The 22,549-nt window shown below is 36.6% G+C and overlaps 1 protein-coding gene across 1 annotated transcript; it reads left to right on the top strand.

The window, feature by feature from the left end:
* The first annotated feature begins 1,101 nt into the window (after positions 1–1,101).
* Positions 1,102–21,039, top strand: LOC103696410 (probable bifunctional methylthioribulose-1-phosphate dehydratase/enolase-phosphatase E1 1). The gene is made up of 12 exons (XM_039133353.1): positions 1,102–1,588; positions 1,778–1,914; positions 3,320–3,415; positions 11,417–11,536; positions 14,548–14,637; positions 15,035–15,217; positions 15,366–15,521; positions 16,684–16,833; positions 16,931–17,032; positions 18,391–18,500; positions 18,605–18,723; positions 20,697–21,039. The coding sequence occupies exons 1-12, from the start codon at positions 1,381–1,383 to the stop codon at positions 20,786–20,788; spliced, it is 1,563 nt and encodes a 520-aa protein (XP_038989281.1). The 5' UTR covers positions 1,102–1,380; the 3' UTR covers positions 20,789–21,039.
* The last annotated feature ends 1,510 nt before the right edge of the window (positions 21,040–22,549 follow it).

Here is a 22,549-nt window from a genome sequence, read left to right as displayed (position 1 = left end):
ATATATGACAATTTTATATTTTAACTATTATTAATTAAATAAATTAATATTATTAGTTAGTAATAGTTTTATATTATTATTATTATGCATTATAATTGAATAAAATAGTACTGTTTAGATAATATTGTCTTTAATATCTAAATATTATTTTCATTGATTACCTCATTATTATTATTATTATTAAGAAACAATAATCTTATTAATGTTACTAAAAGAGGAGGAGAAGGGACTAGTCTAGATGAGTTTGGCACAGCACTTTACACATAGGTTGAAAGTAAGCTTGATAGGCCACCAATTTTCGGTCATGAACTCCAATTCTATTAGCTTAAAATTTTTATTCTTGGCATTGAGCCGCGCTATATGAAAGTGAAAAATTAACCTTTTTTTTGAAAAAAAAAAGAGATTAGGAGGAATCAACGACCCAATCTCCTGAAAGATTTATACCCTAGTTTCCAAAATAATCTTCAACTCCACAATATTTGAAGGATAACATTATCGAAGACTAGGACGCCAGATTATTTGCTTCCAAGCAAGAAATGTTGTGACCGCTAAGCTACCACTTAGTTTACATGATTGATTAGTCCTTAGCACATGTAATGCATATATACTTCAGAAAGAGTCCAACAAATTATCGAAAAAGAAAGAAAGTACATACATACATACATATACATATATACATACATACATATACATATACATACATATATATATATATATATATATATATATATATATATGTATGTATGTATGTATGTATGTATGTATATATACATATATACATATATATACATATATATATGTGTGTATATACAAAAAAGAGGTGAACAAGAGATGGATTCTAAATTAGGATTCAACTTCCAACAACCTCAGCCATAGATTTTGTACAAATGGAGACAACCATTGAGTTTCTAAAATGCAGTCCCTTGAATCTAGACGCGACCAGGGTCAGGTTAGACTGGAGTACAAGCCAACCCAACTGAGTTGCAGCCTCGGAAACAAACCGAAGGCCGAGGAAGGCTGGAGGCTGTGTCTTTTCCCGTGCTGGCTCGCCTCACTCACCTCTCAGCTTTCGTCTCACGCGCTCATCCACCGAAGACCAAAAAAGTTCACATCATTGTCCGCATAAATATTTTCCCTGCGCCTGAACCCTATCATCCTTATGCGCTACAAATCATCATGGACAGCTAGGGTTTCTCCCGCATATAAGTTTCTATGCAATTATTCGTTAGATTATATGCTCCGACCACTCCGGTGTTCTCTCCTCGTCGGCGGCTTTAGCTCCCTACCCCAGTAAGAGGGAAAACGACAATAGAAATACTTCCCAAAAAAAAATCTCCTATAGAAGAGAGAGAGAGAGAGAGAGAGAGAGAGAGAGGGGAAATGGCGTCGGCGAACGCGCTTCCGCTGCTGTCGTCGCAGGCGTACTTGGAGGGGAAGGCGGTGAGGGAGACGCGGGAGCTGGTCGCTGAACTCTGCCGCCACTTCTACTCATTCGGATGGGTCACGGGAACCGGCGGCAGTATCACCATCAAAGTCCACGACGACGCCGTCCCCAAGCCCGAGCAGCTCATCGTCATGTCTCCCTCCGGTATATTCCCCATCTCCCTCTCTGATCTCTTTTCTTGTTTTCTTTGATCGGGATCTCATCTTGGAACGATATACTCCTCTCCTACGTCGTTTTCTTTGATAAAAACCTCATCTTGGAAAGATATCCCCCTCTTCTTTGTCGTTTTTTTGGATAAAAATCTTATCTTGGAAAGGTTATGATCTCAATCAGGGGTTCAGAAGGAGCGGATGGTGCCAGCGGACATGTATGTGCTATCCGGGAACGGGACGGTGCTGTCAGCGCCTTCACCAAAACCCTACCCCCACAAGCCCCCCAAATGTACTGATTGTGCTCCCCTCTTCATGAAGGTAATCCCCTGTTCCTGTTTTGTATCGTCCTTTACTCCTACTCTATTGCATTCTGATTAAATTTTTTCATCTACGAGTTTCATATAATGCTGATTGCGTCAAAGTTATTAAGTCTAGAAATTGGACCAGTTGTGGAGGAAAGTTCTGATTTTTGGATTATCATTACGGATAGTCCATCAAAAAGGTTTATTTGAAGGGAGGAGCTGAGGATTAGATTTTGAGAAACGATGATTAGCAGCAAGAAATAAAGAGGTTGGGTGATCGCTCAGGATTTCTTTTTCTTTTTTTCTTTTTTTTGGGGTAAGGTAAAGGGGATGAAGGTTTTCGAATAGAATGAGGCTTAAGTCTGGGTGAACAAGAAAGATATTTTGATAATGATGCTTGGCATTTTGTAGATTATACAATATATGTTCTTCTTTGATGTTAGACCGAGTGACTGTTAGTGAGAGATGAACCTTTTTGTTCAGTGAACTTCACATATTGAGTTGAAATTGATGTCTATGAGGCTGTTTGTCGGATATTAGCAAAAGCTTCTTTGGAGAGACTTTCAATTTATAAGTAATGCTCCTGGGGATTAGTTGATTTTTTTTTTAGAAGAAGGGGGGGGGGGGGGGGGGTGTTGGGGCCCTTTTTTAATTAGGCGGAGCATACTTTATAATCATCTAATTAGATAGGCCATATGTTCTAACATTCTTATTTTGCAGAATAAAAGTAGAGAGTCATTTCGACCATTGCAGAAGCATCCAATCTACTGATTTCACTAAAGTTTGCCGTCTCGGTACCGGACCCCGTACCGGTGTCAGACTAACACTGCATCAGTACGGTATAGTACAAAATCTTTTTGGCATACCGAGTGTCGGTACACCTCCCATACCGAATATCGGTACCAAATCGGTATGACACAGCGCGCTCCGTACTATCTAGTTCGGGCCAGTACAGGAAACTATGGATTACACCATTGCTATGTTGTTTGCATTGCTTTTCTTGGATCAGCTGGCAATTTTAAAGTTAGTTTTAGTTGCTAAATTTAAGAAGATACTGATGATGCAATGTTTTGCTGGTACTTCTAGTTGGAGATTAGACATAGAATGACATAGAAGGATACGCAAATGGCTTTAGGTATATGATTGGCATGCCGTTGTAGAATTTCTTATGTTGCTTTTAGTGGAAGGTTGACATGTTTCGAAGTCTTAAATATGTTTCTTCAATAACGAATATAAACAAATCTTTTCTTTGCCAAAATCATCCAAACAGCATACATTTTATTCATGTAAACATGTACATATATAACCAACATATATGCCCAGTGTGAGGTTCCAGGGTAAAGCTTCTACGCTTTAATTAATTAATTTATTACAATTCTAGTATATACTAGGCCTTACCTCTTATTTGCTGGCTTTTGCAGGCTTATCAGATGCGCAGTGCTGGGGCTGTTATTCATAGTCATGGCATGGAGTCTTGTCTTGCAACAATGATCCATCCCTTCTTGAAAGAGTTCCGAGTAAAGCTTTGGACTTCTTTGCTTAGGACAGAAAAGTCTATATAGATTATTTCACATTCTATATATAAAAACACTATTCTATTTTGTTATATAATTTGATAATTTACTAATGGAGTTCAAGAGTTGCAGATTACTCTCAGAAAATTAGCTTGCCTTCTTATTTCAATGGTTGTTCTCATAATATATGAACTCTCAATTGGACAACAGTTTTAGGATGTACCTTGTACAATCCTTACAACTTATGCTTGTGCTTTGTCTCCAGATAAACTATTAAACATTTTATTTCACTGTGAATCCAAAAACACTTTTAGAAGCTTAACAGCACAAAATTATGAATTTAATTTTATCGATTCTTTGTAATAATTCAATTATATTCCAAAGCTTGTAAGGGAGTATATTATGGAGAAGTTGCAGGCTGTAACATGTCCTATTGATCAATATGTATTGTATTTGGTGTGAACTCCTTGTAATGGGTTATTAATGGATCTTTCAGTAGTGAACTGTAAATGGATGGTTCACTTTGACATCTAATTAATACCATTAAATACTCTTTGATCCTATCTGTATTCATTGACAAACTGGAGATCTTTCAGTTGTTGATAAAAGGGAACCCCCTGCTCTATAACCCTTGAATATCCTATTAAGCATTTCTTTGCTACAGTTAAGATGGAAGATTTAAAATTGGGGCGGAAAGGTTAGCTGTTTTAGGATTGGTTGCATATTTTCTTTAATGTAATATATAATATATATTGGGTAAAATCTGCAAAAACCTTTTTCTTTCTGTTCTCTATCACTTGAACTACTTGTAAGATCATTGGTCCACAAAATCTTACAGTAAATTCAAAATCTGTGCTCAAAGCGAAGCAAGATCCAAGATGATTTATTTAAAACTGAGTTTTTCTAAATTTTCTTCTCATCCTCCTCCTTCACAATCTCTTTTTCATCAATCCTCATCATTTCTGTTAATTTTTTATTTGGATCTATAATTTTTTCCACATTAAGCCTTAAATTTTCCAACTCTTAAGTCCTAATCATAAATACCAGTAACCCTAGTGTTAGAAAGCCTAATTCCATTCACATTGGTTGCACAGTGATATATGATTGACCCACATATCCGCTTAGGCCAGCCCATAAGCTCCACCCTTCGCCTTTGTAATGAACTCTATCTGGCTAGTATTGGTGTAGCTATGTACTGAGCTTATATGCGTGATTCTCATTTTCTTACTTCTTTATTAATTTGGAAAAATTAAGCTAAGGCAAAAGCATAAGTAATGAGGTAGAGGATTATTTAAGAAAATGGAATTTGGACTAAGGATCTTGACAAGGAGTCTTACAGCATTGCACTGAACAGAGATGTATGCTATCAGCACTATAGATAGAAAAATATTAAAAAAAAAGAAGAAAACTACTCAAAGTTAAAATTCATTCGTTAGTTGCAGAGGCTTTAAAACAAGTGGTATCTATAGGTCCTTAGGAGCTCCTACTAGACTAGTGGTTGACCTTTGGACCAACTAAGGAAACTTGATTGTCAAGAAACCAAGCAAACTAATGAACTGCACCCTGTTTTACCCAACCTTTTGCAGACAGTTGGATACTTGTATTATTCATTGGACATGAATCAGATTCTGGATGCTTATCGATCAGAATTAAAACAATGTCTGCTCAGCAGCAGAAAAAATTGCAATCTTCTGCATAAACTTTTCATTTAAGTGCTGCAAAAGAATGCATTGGATGCATGAAGTAAACCAACTTGTGACTTGGACTACAGAACTATTAGACCCATGACCCATCCCTTGGGTACATGGGATATCCATATGTGTGCACCATATGCACTGGATTCAAAATTATTTTCACCTTGGATTTTGAAGCTTGTCTCACTTCCCTGGTCTTCGGTTTGGTGTTCAGTCACTTCCAAGTGATGATTTCTTTCATGAATTGACCTTTTGCCTGCTTTGTGTTCTATATATATGATTCCTCTATATATTGGCTCTAGGTTGTGCATTGTTACTCAATGCATATTTATATATTTTGTTTTGTTGCAATTATATTGATTTCATATAATCAAGGTGCATTTCTGCCTTTTGTTGATAGACTTATGTGAAAATTATAGCTATTTGGTTTGGACATATTAATAAAAGCTACCTATTTGCCCGTTAACTTAATTGAATCCTTAAAAAATTAACTTATTGTTGTAGTCTCAGGCCATCAGCAGAGCTAACAATTTGGATTATGTAAAAAAAAGTTATCAGCTCATGATGAGATAACAACGAAACAGTGAAAATGGAAATAGGAAATGTGGAGCTGGAGAATGCATTGAACACATCAAATGAGAACATTTAAGATTTGATGGCCAGTGAGGAGGATATTTATGAAAATGATGTGTCTATATCGGTGGACATGGATGTTCTATGGGCTGAGATATACCAAAAGATGTATTTTCATGAATATTAGTTGGGTCATGTATGTTACAGCATACATTAGAATACAATGTGACAGAATCAGATATTGGCCACTGGGTCCTTTGAGAAAGTCCTTCATGACCTGATGCTTTGCTAATCCTAGTATGTTTGCTGTAAGCATCATTCCACAACTAAACTCAGTTTTGTTGAGAAGGGGATGAGAGTTGAATTGATTGAGATATATCTCATGTTAATAATGAGTGTATCGTTTGATGGCAAAGCTTAGTATACAAGAACTTATAAAGTTTACCCTAAGTAGTGGGATGAAGTATGGGGGCGTTTGGTAACCCCAACAGGATCACCCTGGTGATCTAAGATCTTCGGTGATCCGAATGCTGGAGTGATTTGATTCCCAATGATCTAAAATCAATGTGTTTGGTGGGCCATGGTCCAGTGATTAAAAATTTTCGGGTATCCATGAGTAACTTGTTTGGTATGGTACGGAAATTCAAGATCACCGACCACATAATACTACAAATACATCTGATATATCTTAGATGGATTTTTTATGTGTTTTTAATTCTCATGAATCAAAAATGTAAGTCAATATGCTAATTGCTATAATAGCTCCATAATTTTGTCACATATTCTACTTTTAGTAGCCCTTATCACATATTTATTAATCATATAAAATATATTATAATAAAATATTAATATATTTATCAATATATTAATTATTAATATATTCTATAAAAATATATTTATTACTCCTATAAATTATTAAACTTATAAAAATATGTTATTTTTCATTATAGAATTAATATTTTTATTTATACTTATAATAGATTTTTTCATGCTAATAATTATTTTGATTAGAAAAATAAGGTAAATAGGAGTAATATATTAAATATTTTCATTATATAAATATAAAATATAATAATATATTTCTACTATAATTTAAAATTATCATTCAATAATAATATGATAATAATATGATTAGTAATATATTATAATATAATATATATCATTAATGTAATATATAATATCAACATAATATTATATATATAACATTGACATAATATATTGATGGTATATTGATATATCAATTTTTTTGCTAAATTGAGGAGTATTTTTGTCTTCAACTTTCAACTGAGGATCACTGTCCTGGGGTATATTGAATTTCCGACCTCAAGGACGGGTATCCCATCACCGGGTTGGGCGGTGATTTGAGGAGTGGAGGTGATTTAGGATCACTACCACATAGGATCACCGGGGTGCAACCAAACGCGGTGATCTCATCACCTCCACCCACATCACCCTTGATCCTGGGATGATCACCCCATACCAAACGCCCCCTATGTATTTTATGGTTCTTGTCCTTAAGGAATATTAGAAATATGAGAACTGTTATAGTTAAATTAAGCATACTACTTTTTCAGTAGAATCAACCATACTATTAAAAGTAAAGAAAATAACAATTAGTTGAAGGATGACCAGATTCATAAGAATAAATATTGTTACAGAATTGCATCGTTATAGTACCAAATGGGAGGTTGATGGAAAATAGTTAAAATGATAGCTTGTTCTGTGTGCTAGTTTGCCTATAGCTCTGGATGGTTAGCAATCAAAGATTGTAGTCTTGTCTGGGCATTTCGTTCAAAAATTTAAACTTTAGAGAAAGCATCTCCATGTGGTGTATATTGACATGAAGAATATAAGGAGTCTTGTACAATAAGAAGTTGTTGGTAGTGTCACGCCCCAAATTCGGGATATAACACAGCCATGCTACCGAGGGGTATAACCCACGATAACACGAAGCCAAACATTTTATTTAACAAAATATAATAAATAGAAATCCAAATTCATCATCTTATTCAAAGTCAATATCAGTTTAGAGCATCTACATAAATACCCAACCTATAATCACAATATTTAGAAAACTTATGAAGCTAAGAATCCATGACCAATTAAAAATCTAAAGCTCCGCTACATAATCGCCAAGCTTGCTAGTGTATACTCCAAGCTTGGACCATGTTGATTCTACTCTTCTGAAAAGATAAAAATATAGATATTTGAACGTCACAGCTCAGTAAGTAAAACTTATACTACCATATCAGATCAAGCATAAGTTTTTCAATGTCTATCCATTATTTAAAGAATATAATAGTTATTGTAAAAGTAAAGCATTTCATAGTACAATATATTAAAATAAGTCATAAAACCAAACATGTATGCATAAATTTTCAATATTTCATAAGCATGATTATAAAAATAAATACATTCAAAACGTTGTTTATAGATATTCGTGCTACGATCACTTTATACCCGTAATAGGGCTATGTTTCGTAATCGACAAAGATTCATGTTTCGTATGCCAACTTTATACCTGCTAGCAGGGCCGTGTTTCGTATGGATGTTAGCTCTAAGTGTCAATCTTTCCAATTCTAGAAATTATACATAGCTATCTGAGAGCCTTTGAAATATTCATATATTTTTTAAAACATACACATAAAATAGATGAAAACACTAAATGGAATGATCAAATTTATACTTCATAACAAAGCTATTTTCATTAAAAGATTCATGGAACTATTTTTCATAATAAAGAATGATTTTTATAATACATATGCTGATTCATAATTTTAAGAAAATATGATATTTTTACAAGCAAAACTTATGAAAAAAAATATGATAATTTAAAAAATAATGAATGTAAGATCTGCTTACCTCTTTTGCCTTAGACTGTTGGAGGCGACTCCGTTAGACCTATTTGAAATATTAACAATAAATTTAATTTCTATTTGATGGTGTTAATAAAATTAAAAATAATATGAGAAGACTTGACTGGGCATATGGTGGTTTCGGATGGTCAGGTCTAGACAATTCGCTCAGTGAATCGGACTCAATTAGGACTAAGATCAATCAACAAGGTTCATCAATGGAGGTTTCAGGGACATTCAACGAGGCCGGGCTGATCGGTTTGGTAGGCGGCCTGAGCATCGGGGCAGTTTAGGATCTCTTTGCAGGGGTCAACCTGGGGTCCATAGGATAGGCAGTTGAGATCCTCTTATTTGGGTTCATAGGTCTTTTAAAGAGAGATGGGAGAGAAAGAGAGGATGGGCTTTCTCTCTCTTCTTCTTATCTTCTTCCTTCTACTGAGACTCGAATCCTCAATCTCATGAATAAAGGAAGGAGGCGGACTTGGCTGATCAAGGTGGTCCGATGAGGCAGCAGTCGGAGGCGGTGGCGGGTGGTGGAGAGCGGCCGACGACGGCCGATGGGAATGGCCATACTCGGCCAAAATAGAGAAGGAAAAAAAGAAAAGGAGGGGCAACACTCCTAGCTGCTTCGGTGGTAGCCGTCACGACCCAAGAAAATGGTGATGAGGGTGGGTAACTCACCGGCAAGGGGTGGAGGCGGTGGACTTCGGCCGACAGTAGTGATTTCTGGCATATCTCGGCGAGAGGAGAGGAGGTGGCTCTCGAAATAGGGCATTCGAACTAGAGGGAGAATGGAGGTGCTTTGGGTGGCCGTGCTTGATTGAGGTGGCACACCGGCCACCAGAGAGGAAGGAGGAAGCAGGTGGGGAGGTGAGTGACGATGGGTCGATCGAGGAGAAGAAGGGTTTAAATAGATGTTTGGAAGAAGAAGATAAACTCGGAAGAACGACGACACTGGCCGGCCGTTCGCCGGTTGCAACAACCCCTAACGGTCGCCGACCATTAGCACTGGCCCTAGGGAGTTCGCGCCGGCTGCGCCTCAACGGTGGCTGTTCGGGCCGATCGAGCAGGATATTGTGATCCCCTGTTTCGATCTTTTTTTTCTGAATTTTGAATAAAAGCCGGCTGGGCTTACCGACTTTGGTCCAAGTCAGGCCCAGTTGGCCTGATTCTCACAAGAAGGGTTAACAGAAATAAGCCTACAAATTAGGTACGAGTCAACAAGAGGAAATATGAACTTAATTCTGGTGAAACTGATAAGTGTCTATTATTATATACTTATACAAATGTGGGATTTTAAACCTTAATCTTGTTAAACTTTTTGTTGAATATCCTACCTTTGATAATTAGGAGATAATTGATGAGATGAACACATAAATGAAAAATGGATTTCTAAGCAAATTATAAGAGCATAGCAGTTAAAAGAGCTTGGTTAAGCAAAAAAAAATCCTATTGAATTGTAAATGTTTTATAAAATAGTGTATCATTCATGGGATATTCTGGAGAAGTTGCCTGTTCATTGACAAATGGAAAGATAAATGTTACGTGGTCATGCAATGGAATCTTTTGTGATCATTACATGCCACTGTTGACCGTTCTATGTCAAATCTTATATGCTAGACACTGCTTGCAAGAGTTTGTCTAGCTTTGATCCACATTGAAAACAAGAAGAAAGAAGATAGTTGGAGCCCATGCAAGAAAAACTGGGCTATGCATAATTTATAAAAAATACATTGGGAAAGAATAATTTATAAAAATATCAGTTAAAAATATAAATGTCATGTTTCATGGAGAAGTTGAGCTCTCCATTCTATATTTCTATATTCATTTTTTTTCCTGTCATGTAATATTTGTTTCAATTGCTCTCATCTATTGTTTTCTGCATCCATTTCATGATAGAAGACAATTAACTTCACTATAGGAGGTGCGCTAGGAAGGGAATGACATCCAAGCACTAAATTTGATTGAGAGATTTTTTATTTGTCCACAACCTAAATACTTTGGTTTTTTGCTGTCAGTGAAGATAGATTAATGATCAGAAGCAAATGAGAAGTTACTAAAAGATAGGGGCAGCCTGAAAATGTTACTAAAAGAAGCAACCCAAATAAGGTGGTTTGATTGCTAGAGATAAATCTTCTCAAGACAAGCCTAAACAATAAGGGAGTAATTTGGGCGGTTGGAAGATCCTTGCTACTGATGCCTCTTATGAGAAAAGGATGGCACTGCTGGTGGTGCTTTCTTGTTATCAAGTAAACATTAGATACTGATAATTGGAAGAGTATGTAAAATATAGGGAAGCTTTTTTTTTCGGTTATTTTCACAATAAAAAAGACATGCATTGAGCATGGGATTGAGAACATAGTTATCTTGAGTTTCAGGAAATCAACTACATGAAGCAAATTCACAATCTTATTAAAGTCTTAAATTGGAGATAACTGCAGGAAATGGACAGAGATATATTATTATGAACTGCAAGAACCAGGGGAATGGTAAAACAGCATTCTAATTAGGTCAAAAGTTATGACTGCAACTGATGTTATGCAAAATTGCAGAGGAAGGTATGCAGCTATGCAATGGCTGGATAAATTGCCTTTTTATTAGTAGAAAAGATGAGGAACTGCTGCTGTTAAGCAGATGTGCTAATCATTGCTTTTAATTTTCCTTTTGTAAGAAAAAGAAAGTAATCTTTGCCGAACATGTTAGATAAAAGGTAGGACTTATAAAGAGCTTCCATGAAATCAATGTGGTACTTCTCTAATTTTCTTGCTTTAGGTTTTTATTTCTTTTCTAATCTGATAGTTTCTCTGCAAATTTTGTCCATTTAATTCTTTCATTCAGTTTATCCTACAACTTCAACTACGTACTCTGTTTTTTTGATGCAGATTACTCACATGGAGATGATAAAAGGAATTCAAGGACATGGTTATCATGATGAGCTTGTTATTCCAATAATTGAGAACACTCCTCATGAGAGTGAGCTCACAGAATCCCTAAGTGAAGCGGTATATTTTCGTTAGATGAATGTGTTCCTTTTCAAGCTTCATCAAGCATATACAGTATGTCCTCTTTAGGTTTCAGCTGTTGATTTATGATGGGTTGAAGGAATTACTGTCACAAGCTTACCCTTAACATATCTATGTTTCCACAAAATGGTGTGATGGCTGCCTACTGGAAATTAATTTGGAACAATAGAATAAACTTTAAAGAAAGTATTATGCAGGGGCGGCCCAATACATTTGGAGGCCTAACGCGACCTCACTAAGAGAGACCTTTTTTTTATTTAAAAAATGATGAAAAAATTTTAATGAGTGTAAAATATTTTAAAAATCTATTTAAAAATAATTCGTCTAGCTTTTTGAGACCCGTTGATGCCTTGATGTTCTCCTTTAGATAGCTTATTGTTCTCCCTTAAATTAACAAAAATACAAATTATGATATAGCTCATGGAATCAAGATTGGTACCTCCAATACTTAAATTCTTGCTCAATATCAAAAAAAATAAATAATTGAGATGTTGTCTACAACTTAAAGATCGGCATACCCAATACTTGAATTCAGTCAGTACCTGAAGTTCTCCAAGGTAAGGAGTAGGGTAATTTCCTTATTAATGTCCTTTTCCAGGATGGCAAGATTTCTACTGCCTTGCCCTTATCATGCCTAGAAATACAAAAAAAAAATAGTACATAAAAGGGAAAATCATTGCAACAGAAATAACGAGGGAAAAGTGGGTTACTTGTCAAGGGCCTCAAGATACTTCTGCTTTCGGATCTGAAAGAAGATCTTCATCGAGTACCGGTTGTCATCCAACTTTGTAAACCCCGACAAGTACCTCTCCACCTCATCCCAGTCCCCGGCAAGCACTGCCTCCTCAAAGTGCCTTGTATTAAAAAAAACACCCAACTCCTGCTCCAATCTTCTGCAATTTTGAATAAGAAAACCAATCAAGAAAAAGGGGGAAAAAAAGAAACGGCATGATACAGAAAGAAGAAGGGTAAAGAAAAAGGGAAGGAGGATTCTTGGATTCCATACTTGGAGACGGTATGTTGGTATCCTTGAACTTCTCCTCATCCAAAAACTGAAGGATGAGGAAGACGAGCTCACGGCTGAGAGACGACATGGCGGCCGGCGGCGCCTCTGTTCACGGCAGCACTATGGGGTCGTTGAGGAGCCCCCGACAACGATGGGGGGCAGATCATGTGCGTGGGACCGCCTCTGGTGGCCATGAATCAGATCAGAACGGGGGCGGATTTCTCGATCTCCACAGGATCGATGGGGGCTAAAAGTCTCTGTCGAGGAGCGGACCGAAGGGGGTTGTTTTGGAGGGAGAGGGTGTGAAGATGGATTGGAGGCTAACAAACAAAGACGAGGACGAAAAGAGTGGTAAAGGGAGGAAAAAGGTTAACGGGGTGAGATGGGGGGAAGGCGAGGGTTGGGTGGGGGTTGCGAAGGAAGACACTGTAGCTCTGTGGGGCCTTTGTTTTGGGCTGGGGCCTTAGGCAACTGCCTAGGTCGCCTAAGGGTTGGGCCGGCTCTGGTATTACGTAAGGAACAATCAATGAAGCTGTGTAATAGAGTATATGTTGACGAGATATCTAGAAGAAGATGCACAAGTTATTGTTAACTGGTTGTATGACTAAGAAGCAACTAGAAGAGTGTACACAAGCTTCAAACAAATTTAGAGTGGGTACATGATCCTCTGCTGGACTTACCTCAGCTGAGGTTGTTGAAGTGGATTCTTGTAGTAGAAAGGATGGGTGTCATCAATGAGTATAGTAAAGAAATAATTGGAAAACTACTGTAGAAAATAAAATGATGAACTGTCCTGGATGGTGAACTTTACAAACACATGCCTTTTAAGGAAGGGGTCATTGATTCAGGATATTGGAAAGGAACATCAGGAGATTAATGATGATTCGAATGGAAGTTGTGAGAAGAAATGTGAAGATTCTTGCTTTTTTATAACAAATATGTTTGTGTAATGCCATCTCTCATTAAATGGGCTATGACCTGTTTGTGTTTTTCTATATTCTGGAATGCTTGGTTAACTATACGGATGCTACAGTTAATTATAGAATGGCAATTTCAGAAAGTTCAACTGAAAATGCAAAATACTTTCTTTCAGAACTTTGATTTTGGTTAATGAACCAAATATTAGTTTATGAATACTGCCTTTCCACTAGTCGATTCCATATTAATGGGATAACGCTTTTGATTGAGGTTGGTAAAGGAATCAAACTATCAATAAGTTTTTTTGGTTCATGCTTGTTTCAATTCATTACGTGGCCTCGACATTCTGGAAATTAGTGGTTGGTTTCCAGATATATTAAAACTTTTTAGATCCTGAATCTCATTTCTTGGTCATCTGTTAGGTTTTGGGCCAAGGTGTCTCAGAATTATCTTTGCCAAAGATCTTTGACATCAGTCTGTGGAACTATGTGTTTAGGTAGAGACTGTGGACAAGAACTATTGTAGTGACAAGGCATTTGCCAGATTACATTTCTTCTTAAGAAAGGCAGTCTTTTGACATAACCCACTTAGTATGGTATATTTTTGCTATACATAAAATTGTTTGCAGTAGAGTTATCCTTGCAGTATAATGATTGCAGCAGAGTTATCCTTGCAGTCGATCACAAGATTAATTGTCTCCTAGGAGGAAGATTTTCTCATCTTCTAGAAGTTTCAGGCAGCATTCGATGGACTACCAGGATTTGTTGGTTCTAGTGCTAAACAGTAAACACCAAGTCTTGCTAAGACTCCCGAATTCTGGTAAAATACATAAAATACACTGCATAACATCTAACAACTGGCAACTGCTGAATGAAGAAGATAGATCTTGGTGCTATGGTTGCAATATCCTTCTCTAGGGCTTATAATAACTGCTCATTAATTGTCAACATACTTTTTCATGATTTATCAGCACTGTAAAATGTCATAGCATGACGTGGTACTCTAATTGACATATCATTCAAAATGACCATATGTATTTGTGAATAACTAATCTAGTGCACTACAGATTGCAGCATACCCAAAAGCGACTGCTGTGCTTGTGCGTAACCATGGGATATATATATGGGGAGACTCTTGGATCAGTGCCAAGACACAGGTTGGTTCAACTTCTAGTGAGTGAGTGAATTTGCTTCTGATTTTCGAGTATATATGTATTTATTTCAGGTTTTCTGCTTGTATTTCCACATGATATATTTGTGTCCAAGCCTTTATTACTACTGTGTATGGCTTAAAATTCATAATAACACACCACACTACTATGTATTCAATCTTCCGATCATAATGATTAGATGACTTTTTGTGTTTATAGTAAATGTGTTTTTTTAGGTCTTATTTTGGTGTCTGCTATCATAGTGTGGTCATTTTCTATCATGGTAGTGTCATTTTGTTTGCTGACTTTTCCTTAAGATTTTATCTAGTTAGTTGCTTTTATGTTATAGGCTTACAGATGAATTTTTTTAAAAAAATATTTTTTTGTTGTTTTCCTTTTTTAGGCTGAATGTTATCATTATCTTTTTGATGCTGCCATCAAACTCCACCAAATGGGTATTGACTGGACTACTCCAAGTCATGGCCCAATAAGCAATATGAAAGCAATTCAAGGTAAAGATAAGAATCTAAGTGGTTCCTTAAGAGCAGGGCTTCTGAATGGCAATCACGCTGTGGAGCTGTCAAGAGTAAGTTATGTACTCTCCTTTTTATGTGTCTAAATCATACTTAGGCTTTGCTTGTGTGCAAGAACTGTGCTCATTGTTTCTGTTTTTCCTTTGTTGCATACTTTAACTCTACGAAGTTAATCATTAAAAAATACTCAATTTTTTGCAGCAATGCATTGTTCTCGACATTGAAGGCACAACAACCCCAATATCATTTGTTACAGATGTTCTTTTTCCCTATGCTCGTGATAATGTGCGGAAACATTTGATATCAACGTATGATAGTGAGGAAACCAAGGATGATATCGAGCTATTGCGTGCCCAAGTAAGATGCTAATGCTTTGCTTTTTCAGTAAGATAAGTACATATGCTTGTGTCTTTCTGTGTATAACACTAGGCTATCTATCTTCACAAGAAATCTTAGGTGGCAGTCAAATCACCTTTAGTTTAAGTTATTATATTTGTGGCTAGATAGTAAAATGTGTCAAATTGATTGCAGTTATTCTGTTATGGATGTATAATACTTGGCAATTTATATACATTTGCAAAGAATGGACGTACAGTGTTAGAGACTGATTAATCAGTTGTTGATGAATATTCATCTTTTAAGCTGCAGCTTTCATTGTTGGGGTGCATTTAAACGAGCTAATTTTGGTGGAGATGATCAGCGTGATATGGATAGATATGTGAATATTAATAAATCCATTACTAGATCAAGACTTCATGTTGCAAAAACCATTTGTTTGTAATTTTGTATCATAGCTGAGCTCAATATTTAACTAGCATGATCTTGTTTTTTGCTATTTGGAGAGCATTTAAACATTTGTTTGTCACTCAAGATCCATGCCCATTAGGGGTGACATATGACACTAAAAATATTTGGTTGTCTATAGAGCAAAAATCAAGTGGAGAAGGAAATGATTGAGGCATTGACAAATTTTGTGATTGTTTGACAACTTGATACAAACTCTTTAGAAGTTGTCAAAATTCTGACTCATGTTTGTTTAGGCAAGAGAAGGTTCTTTTAATGAAACTTTTAAGGCCAGTTGGCACCTAAATGAGAAGGCTCAATGGAATGATTGAGGCATTGAGCAGATTTTATGATTGGTTGACAACATGATACAAACTCTTTACAAGTTGCCAAATTCCTGACTCATGTTTGTTTAGGCAAGAGAAGGTTCTTTCATGAAATTTTTAAGGCCAGGTAGCACTTACAATAAACTACAGACTTTTTCTTAAGTTTCAGTCCTTTCATGTGTTATTTCGTTCTATGTGTTCCTAGGCAAAGCATTCTAATATTCTTCACTCTTGTTTTAGTTCGTAGCTTCCTCTTATTAATATTATCCTTTTTTTTTCGCTTTCTTATTTCAAGAAATAACACCGGGTCGCTTTAATGTCTTATTTCCATGTCTTTTATATATTCCAATCTCACATTTTCCATCCTGATTGTTCATAATAATTAACACTTAGGGGCAACTTCTGTGTAGGTTGAGGATGACCTGAAACAAGGGCTGCTGGGTTCTGTACCCATTCCATCTGATAATGCTGGGAAAGAGGAAGTTATAGATGCTTTAGTGACTAATGTGGAGGCAATGATAAGAGCTGATAGAAAAATTACTTCTCTTAAACAATTGCAGGTAATTATTTTGGATTCTGTACAATTCCCTTAGGGTAAGGGACGTATGTATAGCTATCAGAATTTTTTTTTTTTATGTTGTTCCATTCTATATGCAGGGTCATATATGGAGAACCGGATTTCAAAACAAAGAATTGCAGGGAATTGTTTATGAGGATGTTCCTGAAGCTCTTAAAAAGTGGCATGCTGATGGCTTAAAGGTCTTATAACTAATATAACTTTGGTTGTTATCTCCTAGTTAAAGTATTTTTAACTTGAATCATCCTGAAGAAGGCATCTAGAAGTGCTACTTATCATAAATGAGTAACTGTTTGCTTCTCAAAACAGGAAGTCTTTGTCCTAATAAATACAGACTGCAGAAAAGGGTATTCTATCCCTCAATTGTTCACAATTCAGTAGTTTGTCCTTATTTAATAACTAATATCAATGAAATATTCCATATTTTTTGAGGAAAATGAGAGATTCACATCATCTTGTAATATAGAACCATTTTTCATCTTAAAAGTACATGCTTTCATGGATGAAAGATTCCATAATTTTTTGAGGAAAATGAGAGATTCCATATTGTCTTCTAATATAGAACCATTTTTCATCTTAAAAGTACATGATTTCATATGTAAAGAAAACTTAGATAATAGTTAAATGTTCCTTTGGATACAGAAGACATCTCATGTAAAGTGGTTTATCTTGTTCTGTTCTAAAGCTGAAAATTACCAACTTTTTAACATGATTTACATGTTGTCCTTGGTTTTATATTTTATTACTTATGCTAGTAATTTTAACAACGTTTACATGCTAAATGCATTGTAGAAGTATGGTTTTCCTAACAAATGGATTGTAGTCAATTTGAACCTTAAAAATTTTGTATTGAAATTTTGGACTTGCTTCCAGTTTCTGTGAAGCTTCGTTTGGCCATGGAGTTAGGTTGAACAAGAATTTTCTTGGGTTCAATTTTACTTATCATAACTACTGGGAAGCATTTTTATGTAAATACACCCCCATCCTGCCTCAAAAGAAAAATAATGCACACTTTTCATGGTGTTCACAAGTTGATTGGTTTAGAAGCTAAATAATATAAACTGGGGGTTCCATTGGAAAGTGTTCATTAAAATAAGTACAGATTGCAATAAGGATAGTGTTCCTGCATTAACAGGGAGGAGCTAACTTTAAGGGTCAAAACATATTTATTTTGTATGGTATTTGCAACTAATCTGATCAAGAGCTAAATGACTTAAATTGGTGTTTCTATAATCCATTGAAGCTATCATACACGGACTTTATTTTTGTATTAGTTTAGTTTTTAATAAACTCTTTTAAATCGGAATTTCACATCAAATATTGATTCCACTAGTACCTGTCAGAGTTTTAAGGTCTCAATCAACTTGGACCTTGCCATGAACCGAATTTGATAACTTGCTTTTCTTGTATATATAGGCATTTTCTATGATTGTCCTATAATTTACTTGATAATTTTGGTAGGTGGCTTGAGAATAGAGACTCATGTCACTCATCTTTATGCTATCTCATTTATAGAACTGGAAATGACTTGTCCATACAGATCTACATATATTCAAGTGGTAGTAGAGAGGCCCAGAGGCTTTTATTTGGAAATACTGCTTATGGGGACTTGAGAAAATATCTGTGTGGGTTTTTTGATACTACGATTGGGTAGGTGCCCTTACTGTCTGTTGCGAGGTAAAATTATTATAAACTTTCGTCATTGCTACTGTTCGCTCAAGAAAAGCTTCTTGTGTCTCTTTTCTTATCTCTAGAAACAAAAGGGAAGCGCGCAGTTATTGTGAAATCTCACAGTCGGTTGGAGTAGATAATCCATCTCAAATCTTATTTGTAACTGATGTTTATCAAGAAGCTGTGGCAGCAAAAGCTGCAGGTAAATGCTTTAATACTATTTCTTACACTAGTTAAGGTTTATGTTCCATTTTAAACCTTTGTTGCTACCTGAAAAGCTACAGGCTATGTAGAATTTGTATTCGATTTGTCCTGGTTATCATTGACCTACCTGGAATAAATCCATGAATTTGATTTGATAGAAGTTATGTTATTAAACCGTACTTGAAATGGATTAGAATTCTCTGTTTCACACAACATTGTAATTTAAGCTTTACAATTTGGGTCTCTGTTTCATTCATTTGGACATTGTTGTAGTGACAGACAATTACATGAACATACCCACATCATTTTACAGATGTTGGTTGTTCAGCATGGAATTCCAAGTTCCAGGCCACACGCATGGAGAGATGCATGTTCTCACAAAATTTTTAAGGGAGCTATTTTGATGGGGGGGCTAGTATAGTGTATCAAATTCTTTTAGTTGTGCTTCCCTGTATTCTTGTCTGAATATTTATGCTAGTTAAATTTGTTTTTTATCTACTCAAGAACATGGTAATCTCTCTCATTATACTAATTCTTTGATAAATGCTAGAATGGAACATTGATTGATCACTAGGCAGAAGCATCCAAGTTTGTTGATTCGAGCTCCCTCATGTCTGTCAAAAAGTCATACTAATGATGATTAAAGGAGTGGAATCTCATTTATGTGGTGAACCATATATTTTGATAATAGTACATGCTGCCTTGTTGTTTGTCCACCTGATGTACGTATAAGAAGTAATGATGCATATATGTTTTCTTGTTTCTAGGTAATCTAAATGTTGCGGATCATGGCCAATAATTTGGATATTTAGTTAAGATGTTTCATCGTATATTTAAAAAGTCATTAAGATCTAGGCTAGAATCCTATTCATAGAATTTTGGCTCGATTTTGTGGGTATGCATTTGGTGTGTGCTTGTGTCTGTGGTGGTGGGGGTCACAACCTTAATCCTACCACAGCAAAATCAATGATGAAACAACCATTAAATATGAATCTACATCTAATATTTCCAGGAACCATCAAAAGTTTTAGAGGTTTGCTACTTATGCATCAAGCAGTCTCATAATAGATCATTTTAATGGCAATCTATGGTACCCAGACCCTTAGGTATACTCTAATACTTGCAGCCGGCACTTACATGTGGGTATGGGCATGCCACTTCGATATGCGTCCACAAGAAGAAATTCAAAAAGAATGAATCTAACACTTTGACATATAGTGGCACCAAATTCTCATATCAAGTTCCATATAGCATAGGATGCTATACAATGTTGATTAGTTTTATGGTTTTGAAGCATTTTATTTAGTTGAATTTTGGTTTTTGTGCTTGTCAAGATGTCTTGATCAAAGCTATGTTTTTGACTCTCAGTTTATGTGATCGATCACATATTTTGGCACAATAAATCTTGGTACCTTCTTTTGCATGTTGACCTATAGGTATGAGACTTTCAAGTTTCAACTGCAATATATTTCGTTTTAGAATAGGTTTAATATTGTGGATCATGATAAAATGGGGTTGATCCTCAGTTTAGTGCGTCCATTCGGTCATGGATAGAAGGATGGAAGGATGGTCAGTCGGTTGGTTGGTGACAATGTTTTAGAGAGAAGAAACCAGGGGAATGCAACTATCAAAAAGGGAGTGTATCTATCAATCATCTACTGTCATCCTGCATTACATGCCAGTTATTTTTTGTTTCCACTCTTTTAACTTTAATGGATATAATGAAACTACTGGTGCTGAATCTCCACTTTTGGATGCGTAACATAGTTTCTGATCTGCTGATGTCAATCACATGAACCATTAGATCAGAATGGTCAAGCCATTGTATATCTTGGTGAAATGAGTAAAAGGGGAAATTGAAACAAGATTTTTGGTAGTTAGTCTTGTGGTGTTTGAGATATTGAATCTTGTTGCCCTGAACATGCTATAATTCCTGTTTGTTTTTACAAGTGATATCTCATCTATTTGCAGGTCTTGAAGTGTTAATCTCCATCCGTCCTGGAAATGCGCCACTCCCTGAGAATCACGGATTTGGGATAATAAAATCCTTTGCAGAAATCTGAGTTATCAGAAGCTGGAACCTTGTTCACCCATCTTTCCACCTGAGATGTCTCAGGTTCAAACCTGAGTGGTGGTGAATAATCACCATAGTCTCGAATAGAGAAATCTGTAGTAGATCAGAAGTCCTAATGCATAGGACTTAATGGTTGTGAAACAAATCATTATGATAAGTTTTGTATCTAGCCTGAAACTTCCTCTTGAATTTGTAGTGGACTGAAGTTAAAAGCTTTATATTGATTGCATTTTCCTACAATCTTGCAAAACTAATAATGTTTTTCTTGAGAGTGAGAGGAGAGATGGGGAGATTGATCTACAGTATAACTACCTAGGTTCAGATTTATTTTGGTGTCATCCAAGAATTGAACTTAGAACCTCTAGTTGCTAAGCAGAGAGGTGTGACCACAGGGTGAAGTCCTAGTTCAAGAAATGGAATATTTATTTGCGAGCAAGGTATCACCCATCATGGCATCCTGCACATGATATTGGATATCAGTTTACTGACCCATCTTTTCTGCCATCTTTAGTATCTTGCGGTAATCTGCTTCATCCCAATCAGACTCTCAGAGGGAGGTCCTGGTGGTTCTGCTGCTGGTTGTGCTTTCTATCATGATCCCATCCAGCTGCTGAGCATGATCATCATCAGAGTTGGTTGTTCTGAAGCAGGTTACATCATCCATCTTGCAGCAAAACAAGGGAGCTGCATAATCACCAGAGCAGTGGAGATGCATCATTGGCTGACCGATCCCTTGACGATGTCCACTGAATCCTCCCAGACTGACATGCTGTTACTCTGCAGCTGCTCATCGCCGGCAATGCAGGGTGGCGGTGCTCGTGTGCTGCAGCTCTGTCAATGTCCCAACAGCCATCTCGCAGCAATGTGTTTGATCTCTTTTTCGCTTCTGCAGCATTTGCTGGTTGGCAGTAGAGGCAGAAAAGTCTCGAGGCATAGTTGATGGTCATTGCTGAAGCCCATCAAAGACTTCTGGATGCGGTTAAAGCACCATCACCCTACCTTGGTCGTCTATTGGAGGATCAAGGAGCTGGTACTCATGCATTATCCAAGAAGTGGCTGCAAGCTCGCCACCCTTCTTTGGTTGCAACATAAACCTGAGATTGGTCATCTTTTGCTCAGAGACTGCTGTTGCAGCGGATAAGGGTTCTCTCCACCGCTGCTGCACGGCAGCATTGGAGGTGCCAGAATGAGTTGCTCGGGAGAAACAAAAGAATGCATCTCTGTTCCTCCCATGCTTGATAAGTTCGATTATGTGCATCCAATGCAGTACAAGAATCCATGTTAATTAACTCAGCAGCAGCAAGAAAAGCATTCATGCAAGAATTAGATATATAGATTATCCATGCAAGAATTAATTGGCAAGGATGGCACCAGGTAGAAGCAGTAGATTGGGATGGGAATGAGCTGTTCTTTGGCACATTTCATAAACAATCCTAAAGTTGTTACAAATACAAGAGCATCCAGAGAGAAAAGCTGGCAGTTCTTGACAGAACCTGTTGTAAACCAGAAGCCAAGACCAACACAAAGCTGAATTAGGTCGTCTGATAAGTGACCTCAGACGAGCACAATGGTTTTGGGCTAGTGGATTGGATCGGCCACTGATTGCCATGGTGATTTTGTCATTGTGGAAGGTTTTTGGCTGCAGGGCAGCTTGCATCTGTTCCACCAGAATGGCCAATGCTTGTGTACATGCAGATGAAGCACCTAAAACCAGTTCCTACAGTGTAATTTATAGTGGTCTCAGTCACCG

Source organism: Phoenix dactylifera, chromosome 14 (assembly GCF_009389715.1).
Source record: "Phoenix dactylifera cultivar Barhee BC4 chromosome 14, palm_55x_up_171113_PBpolish2nd_filt_p, whole genome shotgun sequence".
Classification (NCBI taxonomy): domain Eukaryota; kingdom Viridiplantae; phylum Streptophyta; class Magnoliopsida; order Arecales; family Arecaceae; genus Phoenix; species Phoenix dactylifera.
Note: the sequence above shows the minus strand (reverse complement) of the source record. Positions and strands in the feature narration are given on the sequence as shown.

Coding starts and splice junctions, on each gene's coding strand:
- LOC103696410 (XM_039133353.1), top strand. CDS start 1,381: ATGGCGTCGGCGAACGCGCTTCCGCTGCTGTCGTCGCAGGCGTACTTG. Junction 1,915..3,319: donor GTGCTCCCCTCTTCATGAAG/GTAATCCCCTGT, acceptor TGGCTTTTGCAG/GCTTATCAGATGCGCAGTGC. Junction 14,638..15,034: donor GGATCAGTGCCAAGACACAG/GTTGGTTCAACT, acceptor TTCCTTTTTTAG/GCTGAATGTTATCATTATCT.